This window comes from Eufriesea mexicana, unplaced genomic scaffold (genome assembly GCF_001483705.2).
Source record: "Eufriesea mexicana isolate 0111107269 unplaced genomic scaffold, ASM148370v2 scaffold630, whole genome shotgun sequence".
Lineage (NCBI taxonomy): Eukaryota > Metazoa > Arthropoda > Insecta > Hymenoptera > Apidae > Eufriesea > Eufriesea mexicana.
In genome coordinates, this window is record NW_016908822.1 from 142,234 (window position 1) to 154,754 (window position 12,521).

Sequence of the window (12,521 nt, forward strand, 5' to 3'; positions counted from 1 at the left end):
CAGTGGATGTAATGAAATTTTTATTCTCGATAATTGCTAAAATTCCCAGGTCGATTTTGACATTATTCTTTCGTTGCGTGGAGTGAGATTTCGTGATCTTGAGTCTTGGGGCATGGAATGTACAATAATTTTCTTATCACAAGGGTGTTTTCGAGGGTACTGTGAAGGTTAGAGGGTACTGTTTTAGACCATAAGTGTCCTCGAGGACATGTCACTAGTATGTCACTAGATCAAGATCGTTTCAGGATCTAGTACAGTTACTGAGGTTGCTTAAAAATCGTAGTAATATTATTACAGTCGTGTCATTGGAAATCAAGGTAATCCGAAGGTCACGAGAGGTGACAAGAGGTCATAGAAACCGTGTCACAACTGGTGGAGATTGTCGAGGTCATTCGAATATAACGAAGCATAGAAAATTAATTGAATATTAGTTCGATCGTTTCACCTGTACGTTCGTAAAGCAGATTATGCAAATCGCTAAACAATTTACCCACGCAAATGTTCTGCGTCAGTCTCTACTTTATCTGCTTTATTCTTTCCTCTCTTTCTAAATTCGTTAGACTATAAAGAAAAATTCGCAATGTTTTTCCAGGAAATCTCACTAGAATTAAAAAGAAAAATTCGCAACGTTTCTCCAGGAAATATTACTGGAATTAAAAAGAAAAATTCGCGACATTTTCCCCTATAAATCTCATTGAACTTGAAATAGAAAAAAAATTCACGATCTTCTCCCATTATTTTCATCAGAAAACCCTCATTAAATTTAAACAGAACTTCGCAACTTCTTCTTCCATAAATTTCATCAGACGTGATAAGAAAAAATTCGCAACCTTCTTCCTGAAAGATTTCATCAGACTTGATTGAAAAAATTGGCAACCTTCTCCCCATAAACTTTATCAGACCAGGTAAAAAAAATTCGTGACCTTTTTTCTCATAGATCTCATCAGATATGACAAAAAAAATCGCAACCTTCTTCCATAAATTTTATCAGACCAAGTAAAAAAAATTCGCAACCTTTTTTTTCATAGATCTCATCAGATATGATAACAAAAATTCGCAACCTTTTTCCCATAAATTTCATCAGATTAAATAACAAAAATTCACAGCCTACTTTCTGAAAGATTTCATCAGACATTTAACAAAAAAATTCGCAACCTTCTTCCCATAAATTTCATCAGATATGATAAAAAAAATTTGCAACCTCCTCCCCATAAATTTCATCCGATTAAATAACAAAAATTCGCAACTCCCTTTCTGAAAGATTTCATCAGACTTTTAAAAAAAAATTCGCAACCTTTTCCTCATAAATTCCATCAGACTAAATAAAAGAAATTCGAGACCTTTTCTCTCATAGATCTCATCAGATATGATAAAAAAATTCGCAATCTTCGCCCCATAAATTTCATCAGATTAAATAACAAAAATTCGCGACCTTCTCCCCATAAATTTCATCAAACGTTGACAAAAGATACGCAGCTTCCCCTCAAATCTCGTTAGACTTAAAAGAAAAAGTAAATTCCCGACATTCGTGATTATTTTCTCCGCAAACCACATCAGAGTTAAAAAGGAAAGAAAAAAGGAATCGCATCATTCGCGACCACTAGCAACGTTAATGCGATCCAGCCGAATCCATCCCCCGAAACGCGTCCCGCTATCTCTCGAACGCGATGCGCCCCGGGACCATATTAAACGAAGGGCCGACAGAAGTAAAAGAGACTCGGCAAAAAGAGAAAAAAAAGAAAAAAGGAAAAAAAAAGAAGATAATTCGCGAAAAAGACGAGTAAGCAGCGACAGCGGTCGTGGATGAGCCCCCGGGTGTTTATTTAACCCTTAAAGCTTGCCGGCATCCAATTTCCCGGTCAAGTCTCCCCGCCAGCCCCGGCTAATAAACATTCTCCGTTGCTCTTCTTTCTGTTCCAGCTCTATCGACACACGTACCTGGCCCACTACAAGATCGTGAACCTGCAGACCTTGTAAGTAAACGAGCCGCGGGCCATTTAACCTAATCGTATCTCAAACTTATTCCCGCGGACTCTCGGATTTGCATTTTAACTCTCGCGCCGGCGCAGTCGTCCCGGACGACCAGTAAAACCTGTCGGCGTGCAAATTACGCCGACGAAAACTCCGTCCACCCCTTACCCGACGTCTTAGCCGCGAAACGCGTCGCCACCGTCCAACCCCTCGATCCACCGCCTCATCCAGCCACGCAGACGCTGCAACCCTCACCCCCTCGTGGATGTCTGCGCGTTAATTCGCCGTTTAATAGCGCTTATATCACGATTACAGTCCACGTTCCACCCCTCCACTTCCTTCCAACCCTCTTTGCTTAATCGCGCTCTTTCGATCCTCCCCAGAATACCACCCTCTGTCCCCATCCTTGCGTTGGAAGTCGAGGCTCCAGAAGCCGTAGATGCGACGAGAGGAAGACCATGAAAGCGACGTCGGTTTGACATTGTATCTTGGAACCTATGGGGTAGCACGCCCGGAATTGAATTTCCCATTGCAGGTAATAGGCAGTCGATTAAAATTGTCGTTCGACGCGCGCGACTCGAAACTTGTTATGACGAGGTACGTGCAATTTTCGAGAGCGGAATTTCGCGAGAAGGCTCGTTCGCCAGGGCACCGTGGCCATTACTCGGAAATTCGAGTGTTCGAGGAGCGGAGTAGGTGTAATGGAGACTGTACCTCGGAGGGTGATATCGGTATTATATTACGGGTTATTTCGCGAATCTATGGGCCAGGCGAATTTCGAATTTCAGCCAGCGCCTGGTCAATTAAAATTCTTATCGAATGGAAGCGCGGGATTGAATAATTAAATTGGATTAAATCGAGTTTAAAATAATTTCTCGCGGCTTCCGTTCCCGTTATTGAGAAATTCGAGCAGGTGTATGGGTCGCAGGCTATACCTTGGAGGGTGATACCGGTGTTATATCAGGGGTTATTTCGCGAATCTATGAGCCACGCGAATTTCGAATTCCAGCCAGCGGCTTGGTCGATTGAAATTCTTATCGAGTGGAAACACGAGGTCGAATAATTTGATTAAATTCAATCGAGTTGAAACAATTTGTTACGAAGTTTGTTGCGACAATGATGGAGGTTAGACGTGTCTTACCGTACTTCTTGAAAATTCAAAATTATAACTCAAAGACATGGCATCGGAGACGTTGATCGGAACTCGAAGACATCGCTTCAGACGAAAACGAGAAGTCAAGCAGTACGTATCAGAAGACGTAAGATGGGAGATATGAAACGTAAAACGACAGAAGACGAAGACGACATACGAAACTACACGTATGTAGGAAATGGTAAATGAGGGGCACTCGTTTATTGGCATACAGTGTCCCCATTTGGAACTCAGATCAAAGGGACCCCTTAGGGTCTTCCAGCTGTCAGGTCCTAAATGCTGAGTGACTCCGGGTTTTATTTCTTTCTTTTATTAACTTCACGAGGCGTCGTCCCAAAGCTGAATATAGGGAAATTAGACTTGAGCACTTAGGACTTGGCTGACAATGGGCCGTAGAATGTCGGGGCCAGGCCATTTGCGTTGGCTTCGAGCAACCCTGACCTCCCCCACTATAAACCGAGGGTGACGCAGCCGCGGTTACCTCGGTAAGGGTCAGCAGGAGGGCCCCACTTGGAAGGAGGAGTCTGCTCCTCCACCGTTCTTGGTCCGCAAATTCGCGGACCAAGGACGCACCCTTAGTCCCGCGAACCGCCAATAGCGAGGGTGCTTACCCTCTGAACGGGCTTGAAAATCCATGTCCAGAGATCAATCGCATGAGTTATTTGAAAAAAGAGGCCGAGTGATTGCGAGCTATTAGTCGAGAGTTAACCGTTTGAGTCCCAGAGGGTTTTGAAAAATCACTGTCGCGTGTCCCAAGCAGCGCGACCGCGCTGCTTCTAAGTGGATACGATAGAACCCAAGCAGCGCGATAGCGCTTCTTCTATTTTATGTCGTGAAATCCCAAGCGGCGCGATACCGCTTCGTTTATATTATGACGTTGAATGGCCAAGTAGCGCGATAGCGCTTCGACTTCGACAGTCGGTGACGCACCGTCAGCTGTCGAGAACGCTCGAAATGTGCTGGGTTTTCTCGACATGAAATCTAAACAGCGCAATCCCGCTGCTGGGAACTCAAACCGTTAAAATTTGTGGAGAATCCGTCGGTAGTAGTCGTCAAGTCAGTGTGTCAGAAAAAGCCAGTTAATAAAGAAAATTCCTACATATACATCACTTATCCAAATTATCATCAGTGTAATAAAGTGTGCATACACAAAACTGCTACTAAAACTTATTACACAACGCAAGTGCTCAGTACCTCGAAAGGTTCGACATACTGAGAGAAGACAACCAGCAGGACAATCCACGACTGCTTTCGTGCTACGAGAAATTTCTTGGCTTTCGTTCCCATTATTGAAGAATTCGAGGAGGTGTAACGTATCGCCGAGTATCCCTTGGAGGGTGATACTGGTGTTGCATTAGGGGTTATTTCGCGACTACGGGTGGCGCTAATTGACGCTAATTTTGAGCAGTAGGTAATAGTTGATTAAAATTCCTTTTATGAGTGTATTCGAGTACACGTGTAATTAAACGCAAATAATTTCGCGAACACACTGGCTCCGTGCTTTGTGCATCCGTTATTTAGAAATTCCAGCGTTCGGCAAATGAAGTGGGTCTATTGAAGAGAGGACTATGTCTGGTGAGAATGATACCGAGATCGTTGTATCGTAGGAATTATAAGCGAATATTCGCGGAATCGTGTTTTAAATTCGCAGTAATACCAGGACAATTAAATTTTGCGTACAATTTCGCCAATTGCTGCGTAAAATTTCCGGATTCGAGATGCAGAGTAGGTATATCGGAATAAAGACTATGCCGCGGGGGGATGATATCGATATCGTTGTGTTTCGGGATTTATGACCAAATCAATGCGTAAATTCAATTTTGGGTCCTCATTAATACACGGTGAATTAAAATTATTCTGCTCGTTGCATCGTTAATCACGCCATCGGAAATGTATATTTTTATGCGCGAATTGCGAGTGAAATTTTGCTGGAAGAGGCTCCTCCTTCGTTACTTTAGGGTAAATTCGTACTATGATTTAATTAAGAAGAAGCGTGTGTAAAATTATCCAATTTTGATCACCCGTTGTGTACGTATTCTACTCGCGATAAAATTAGGAAAAATGTTAGAATTTATGGAAATTTCGTCCGTGTTAGAACGCGTTGAGTATAATTTCAGTCTAATGCGAATGTGATTCGTCTTTATAGGTTTTAGCGTGAAAAACTCACGGCTACTTGGTCCCGAAATCGTAGTATAGGGGGTTAAATAAAACGGAGTGATATTAAAAATCGTTCCATCTAGCTCGAGATCTATTTCACAGATTTATTAGACGTAAATGGAACGAAACAAAAATCCCACTGATCTCGTTCGAAGCTACGCTATTGGACACTCGTAATTCCAGTTGACACTGGAATAAAGAATAAAATTCCATGGGAAAGCTCGTCTTTGGTTCGAATAGGTTAAACGAAACGAGGTCTATTTCCTGTAACAATATTGTTAAAAATTGTTTCATTTATCTCGAGAACTATTTCACAGATTTATTATACACAAATGGAATTTCGAGTCTGCATCGAAGTTTGATATAAAAATCCCATCATTTGACACGTGTAATTCCAATTGACAATCGAATAAAGAATAAAGCGCCATAGAAAGACTTATCGTTCGTCAAAAATAAATTTCATAGGAAATCGTGAATAAATTTCATAGGAAAACTCGTCTTTGGCTCAAGTAGGTTAAGTAAAACGAGGTCTCCCCCTCTAACAATATTATTAAAATTCGTTCCACCTATCTGCAAATGTATTTCACAAATTTATCATGCACAAATGAACTTTGAATCTTGACCGAAGAATGAAACAAAAATCCCATCATTTGACACGTATAATTACAATTAACACTCGAATAAAGAACAAAATTCCATAGAAAAGATTTCTGTCAAAATTAATAAATTTCATACGAAAGCTCGCCTTTGGTTCAAATAAATTAAACAAAACGAGGTCTACCCCTCTAACAATATTATTAAAAATCATTCCACCTATCTCGAGATCTATTTCACAAATTTATCATGCACAAATGGAACTTCGAATCTTGACCGAAGCATGAAACAAAAATCCCATCATTTGACACGTGTAATTTCAATTGACACTTGAATAAAGAACAAAATTCCATAGAAAAACTCGTCTTCTGTCAAAATTAATAAATTCCATACGAAAGCTCGCCTTTGGTTGAAATAAATTAAACAAAACGAGGTCTACCCCTCTAACAATATTTTTAAAAATGTGACCATTTATTTCGAGATGTATTTCACAAATTTATCATGCACAAATGGAATTTCGAATCTTGACCGAAGGATGAAACAAAAATCCCATCATTTGACACGTCCAATTTCAATTGACACTCGAACAAAGAACAAAATTCTATAGAAAAGATTTCTGTCAAAATTAATAAATTCCATATGAAAGCTCGCCTTTGGTTGAAATAAATGAAACAAAACAAGGTCTCCCCCTCTAACAATATTATTAAAAATCGTTCCACCTATCTCGAGATCTATTTCACAAATTTATTATACACAATTGGAACTTCGAATTTTCACTGTAACATGAAATAAAAATCCCATCATTTGGCACGTGTAATTCCAATTGACACTTGAATAAAGAATAAAGTTTCATAGCAAAACTGGTCTTTCGTCAAAACTAATAAATTTCATATGAAAGCTCGTCTTTGGTTGATATAAATTAAACAAAACAAGGTCTCCCCCTCTAACAATATTTTTAAAAATGTGCCCATTTATTTCGAGATGTATTTCACAAATTAATCACACACAAATGGAATTTCGAATCTCCACTTAAACCTAATCAGCAAAAATCCCACTGGTCTCTTCCGAAGCAACACCATGAAACAATTCCAATTGACACCGGAGTAAAGAGCCCGGTTTGGCAGCAGGGATTAACCTAATTAACCGCGAATATCGATCAGGGCGTTCGTCTTAAGAACCCAGCGGAGTAGTAGATTTACCACCTTGGTCGAGTAGGGCGAGTAGCGGATTATCCGCTTGGCAAACGACGTTAAACCGGAAGCTGACGAAAAGCCGCGGAAACCTTCGGCGAAGTTGCACCCTGGGCCGCGAAAGTTGCGCGGAAACGTAACAACCAATATTGTTCGAAAGGGGGTTCTTTTTTCCCGCCCCTGGGCTCTGGAACGGTTTTAAAAAGCGGCCGGAACTTTGCCGCTGTTCACGCCAGCGCGTTCGAAAGTTCGGCCCTTCGGAGTTGTACCGTCTTTCGAACCGGAAGCTCGTCCATCGCGGCTCGCGGCGAGCATCGGCACGCTTTACGCGCGATCCACGCCCGGTTATTCTTTAATGACTTTTCCGGCCAACGCTCGGAGTTCGTGCTTCCATCCTCGGCACGCATCGGGTATAACTGCGGCCCAGATAACTTCCCTGGCCCCGATAACTTCGCGTATAAATACGGCCGTTCGCTGAATCTGCGACCCCAGTGCCGCGATTATTCTTACGACCGGCTTGTATTACGTTGCTCGTAGGAAGCGGTTAAATATCCAGGCAGCTAGAGTCGTCGCTACGACCGAGATCGCAATAATGAATACGGCTAACGTCGCGGTTATGGCTCTGTTGCGATTAGGGTTGTTCCGGGCCCGAGCTAGGATGCGCGTTGCGCCCTATGTCTGCTGTAAAATGGCATAATTGGCGAGGTAACGACCTTATGCGAAACTGTGTGTCGGAAAAGGAATGTGTTCTTGGGTTTGTCACTTTGGCGAATATTCTGTCATTTAGTGAAATTCTAAGGGATGGTTAATTGCGAGGAAACCGCTGACAGTTGAGTTCAAGAGGTCGTTGGCAAAGGGATGACGGTGGTTTTATGTTGGCAATGGTTCTCGATCGTTATGAGATGATTAGGAGCGAGGAGCTTTGATAGAGAAAGAACTCCAGGTGTATAGAATCGTCGAGGTCAGCTCGTATAAGATCCTTGACAGAGTAAGAGATCAATGTGAAAAGGTAAAGCTTCTAAGACAAGAAGCGTTCTTCAGTTTTAAACTGTACCCCTTCGGTCCCCCGGACCGCACTTACATTTTATTATTTAATTCCTTGGTATAGGATTTAAGTTCCATTATGGCGAGTGCTGGAATCAACGGTAAAGTCGGTCATTGGCACGTCTGACCTCGTTGCATTGTTATAGTTTGTGCCAATAATATATCCAGTTTAACCCCTTACTATAGAATTTAAGTTCCAATGGCCAGTGCTATAATTAAAGGCAAAGTCTGTCAAAGTTTGTTCCAATAATGTATCGAATTTAACCCCTTGCTATAGAATTTAACTCCCGAGTGCCATAATCAAAGACAAAGTCGCTCATTGGCACGTCTGACATCATTGCATCGCTATAATTTGTTCCAATAATATATCGCGTTTAACCCCTCGCTATATAATTTAAGTTCCGATGCCAATTGCCATAATCAACGGCAAAGTGAGAAAGCCATAATCGTCGTTCTCCGACCGATCGTACCATAATTTCGAAAACACCCTGTGCAGAACGCAGCACGCTGAAAATTCGCGGATAATCAGGCACGGTTCCTTTATTCGCCATCACGGGGGTCGTTGTTCGCAAAGTCTTGCCATCCCTTCTGATACCCCGCGATAAATATCAGGGTAAGAACATAGCGTAGTCGAAAGTTGCTCTCAAGTTTCGCGATTCCTAAGTCCGCTGGAAGCTCTAAAATCCAGCAAGTCTCGGCGAGCGTTGTAAAAACCTCGGGAGGGAATTTTTCGTTGGAAAAAGGACAGGGAGGAAGACAGGGAGAATAGAGGGCGCTGTCGCGAGATTCTCGATCATACGATGTCACGGTAGCGTTACAAACGGTCTTAATTAGGATCGGGGGACAAAGAGACGCGGAGTCTTCTTTTCCGTGACATCGGTGGCAATTGTCGCGGTGAAATTGCCGACGCGAAAATGGCGAGGAATTAGAGGGGTCGTGGAATATCGGGCTTCGGAATTATCGAGTCGTAATTGCGAGACCAAGCCCAGACGCTTTGCCCGGGTGTCTGATCAAAGATCGACTCGGGACTGTGCCATGCTCCGCCAGATACGAACGTGTCACGGTTTTTCCTCGTGTTTATACCCGCTGCGAATATATACCGCACGTCTAATTAGAGCGGAGGTGGCTTAAGCAGTCGAGATCCCAGGCCATCAGATCCGACGTCGCTTCGTTTCTGTTTATGGAGTCACGCGAAAGAGGTGGTTTATGAAGATGGCATGCAAATTGCTGTTCGAAATGAAATTCATTCCGGTTCTAACACAATGGGGATGTTTTAGAGAGTTCGACGAATGGTAGTGGCCTTGTATATAGGGCGTTTTAATAGAGGAGTAAACGTGGATAGATCAGTTGGTGCCCTAGCTCTTTCGTTTATGGAAATGAGGTGGAAACGGAATATAGGTTCGAAGAAAATACTTGAACAGAATTTACGACTATTTTTGATGTAATGAGAGTGGCTGAAAATATTCGTATAATTTGCGAATGAAAAGCTGTGTTCAAACGTGTAGTATATTTAATTAGGGTAGTAGTAAATCCTAGAGCCTAGATTTACCTATCGATTTTTATTTACAAAGTTATACTAAACAGTTGTTTGTTGGAGGGAAAATAGAATCAAAAAATTGTATTTTAGAAAATATTTGATATAAGTTATACAATTTTTCTAATAGGTGTAATAAAAATATTTTAGAAGGTTCGACAATTTATAATTTGAGAAATGGAAGCGTACAATCTTATACACAGAGAGACCAATTAAATCAGTTGACATCCTACACCGTAAACTTAATATTTTTTGATTTTTATTTACAAAATTATACGCAACAATTTATTTCTGAAAATAGGATAGAATCAAAAAATTATACTGTTACTATATTTTCCAATAGCATTAAGAATATTCGAAAGAATTCAAAAATCGTTAGTGGGAAGCTTGCAATTTTATATATAGGGTGTTAAGAAATATATAGGGTATTAAGAAATCAAGTCACTATTTCCTATTAATGGAAGGGCTTTATTTACGCGAGGGGGCTGGTACAGAAGACACGGTGTCTCATCTTGGAAAAGCTTTGCCCCCCAGTTTAGTGGCAAACGAATTGTTTTTTTCAGGGGCACCAAGCACTCGAGGGGGTCCGCGTGTCCTCGAGCCATGGGGCACTAGTAAAGAGGTAAACCAGGCCCCCATTGACTCGGGACCCTCGACGTCCCTAAGCTTTTCTTTTCCGCATCAACGGATGCGTTCCTACATAAATTTTTCTTTTATCTTATCTCTATCATCTTCTAAACACTCCTCGTTTAAAAGCACGTCGAGACGATCGGAATCGCGATGCCGATTCGATCATGCACCAGTTACAGAACTTTCATCCCACCTTGTAACCACTCTAATTTCTTATACCAATGCGATTACTAAAATCAATATTCCCCTCGCTCGCGAGTTGCAGCGGACAAACGGGGCGCCATTGTTCGAAATTCTGGGGTCGAGCCAAATATTTAAACCGCGAATTAAATTTGGAAAAATAGTTTCCCGGAGCGTGCTGATCCTAATGAAATACAAGCCGATGTAACGTCGGCAAATATTTGGCCTGCCGCCGGGCCGCCATTGCTGTGGCCGTCGCAGCAGGACGCGGAGGAATCGGGCGTCGAACAGGCCGCGTGCAAATACAATTTTCTGCCGACTATACCCATCGGGAAACAGGTCTCATAAATATGATAATCGGCGACGGGGGCTGGCGACAGAGAGATCACGCAACGGGAAAGGTGGAACGAGTTGATAAGTTAAGAACAAAAAGCCAAAGGGCGGTGAGGCGGCGCGCATGAATGACTTCGATGGCGTGACCAGAAGGACCAACGAAGCTGCGAGCTCCCTTGACGCTGACATTTTTCTCTCCGCCTGCTGCGAGAACGAATTTTCCACGTGCCATCGAAAATGAAATTCGCCCCGTCTCGGATATGAATTCCAGATTTCAATTTCGAGTGCCGATCGCGCTGTCCTTGTCTCGCGATGCGAATTAGCAGTCGATCGTGGGACAATCCGCCTCGCGTCTTAACTTCTCGGACACCGGGTATGTGAGAACCCGATTACCTCGCTAGACTTCGTACGCGAGATGTCTATTACAGGCAGAGGATCGTGTGTATCGGGACGGACTTAAATCGGGTGGACTGACGATTAACTCTGGAATAGTCAACCGTATATGAGCTATGCGGCGAGCCAACACCGGGTCATTTTTGACCCATATATAAATTTTTGCCATATTCGCTTTATACTTGATTTTTTAGTGTGGTATATTATTTAATATTTATAATCTAAGGAGGAAAGGAATTTGTGTAGGAAACGTAATAAGATTTAGGTGATTTTTAGCGGTATAGTTGATCGCCTAGTATTGTTGCTGTGGATTTGGTTTTATTAGTGCGAATACAAGTGTGTGAGATCGAGTAATGGCACGAATGTAGATATGTATGTTTTTAGAAGTGCGAGTGGAAGATCTAGAATGCGTTGTGCAGTTGCTATGGATCAGAGTCAATATGTTAGGAGGTTCAGTTCGTTATAAGTAGCGTGAGAGTGAAGAATTACGATATAAGACGTGTGTAAATTATAATTTTATAATAAATATACGGTTGTTATACAACAAACTCACAGTTACTGGCCTAGTTGGTTTTATTTCGAATGGATAGTCTGAAAATAGAGCCTCCTGAATCGTAATGGTTGGTCTTGTCGCAGATTGCGTATGGTCTAACGTTGGTGTGTATATGTACACCCGCTGTAATTATAATAATCGAGGGGGAGTATGTCAAAATTATTAAATTTTGGGAAAATGTGTTTAAGCATTCCAGTAGGTAAATTCTATCTAACCAGAAAATTTGGATTTTAATGAAAGACATTTTAATGCAAATACATTTTTGTTATAAATTCTCGGAAAATTGGCAAAGTTCAAGAAGAACTTTGAAAATTTAGAATAGACAGCGAATATCTTAAACTTTGTGCGTGGCTCTTAGCTTGGTATCGTTTCGCAAAGAAAAATCTTTGGAAAACGATACCAATTACCAGGTCTCACCACGAGGAGGTGGCTACGCATCGAGACCCGACATGCGCCCTAGTGGCGCAGCCTGCTGACGCTACCTGTATCAAAGGTACCCTAATCTAACTTGGAGCGAATTAAGTTAAAATGACTCTACTGACACTTTATTATATTTCGTGTCATACAAAAGGGGTTTCGGTTCGGTATACTGAAACTCTACTGTCGCAACGCTAAGATATTTTCAAGTTCCCATAAAAATAGGGAATGAAATATCAAACACGCGAGCTAATAGAAAATCGCGACGCGCCCGAACGAGTTCGCGATTATTCGAAAGACCGACTAGCCTAGGCGATGTACTCCCGTGTACAGAGATAACTTCATACCTCGGCACCCTCCCGATCGGGCCTA

The 12,521-nt window shown here is 42.0% G+C and overlaps 1 protein-coding gene across 1 annotated transcript in view; it reads left to right on the forward strand.

The window, feature by feature from the left end:
* LOC108546375 (venom dipeptidyl peptidase 4) overlaps positions 1-12,521 on the forward strand; it is a 306,649-nt gene that overhangs the window by 107,284 nt on the left and 186,844 nt on the right. Inside the window, exon 4 of the mRNA XM_017898424.1 lies at positions 1,921-1,973. Within this exon, the coding sequence (XP_017753913.1) occupies positions 1,921-1,973 (53 nt within the window). The remainder of the gene's footprint in view (positions 1-1,920; positions 1,974-12,521) is intronic.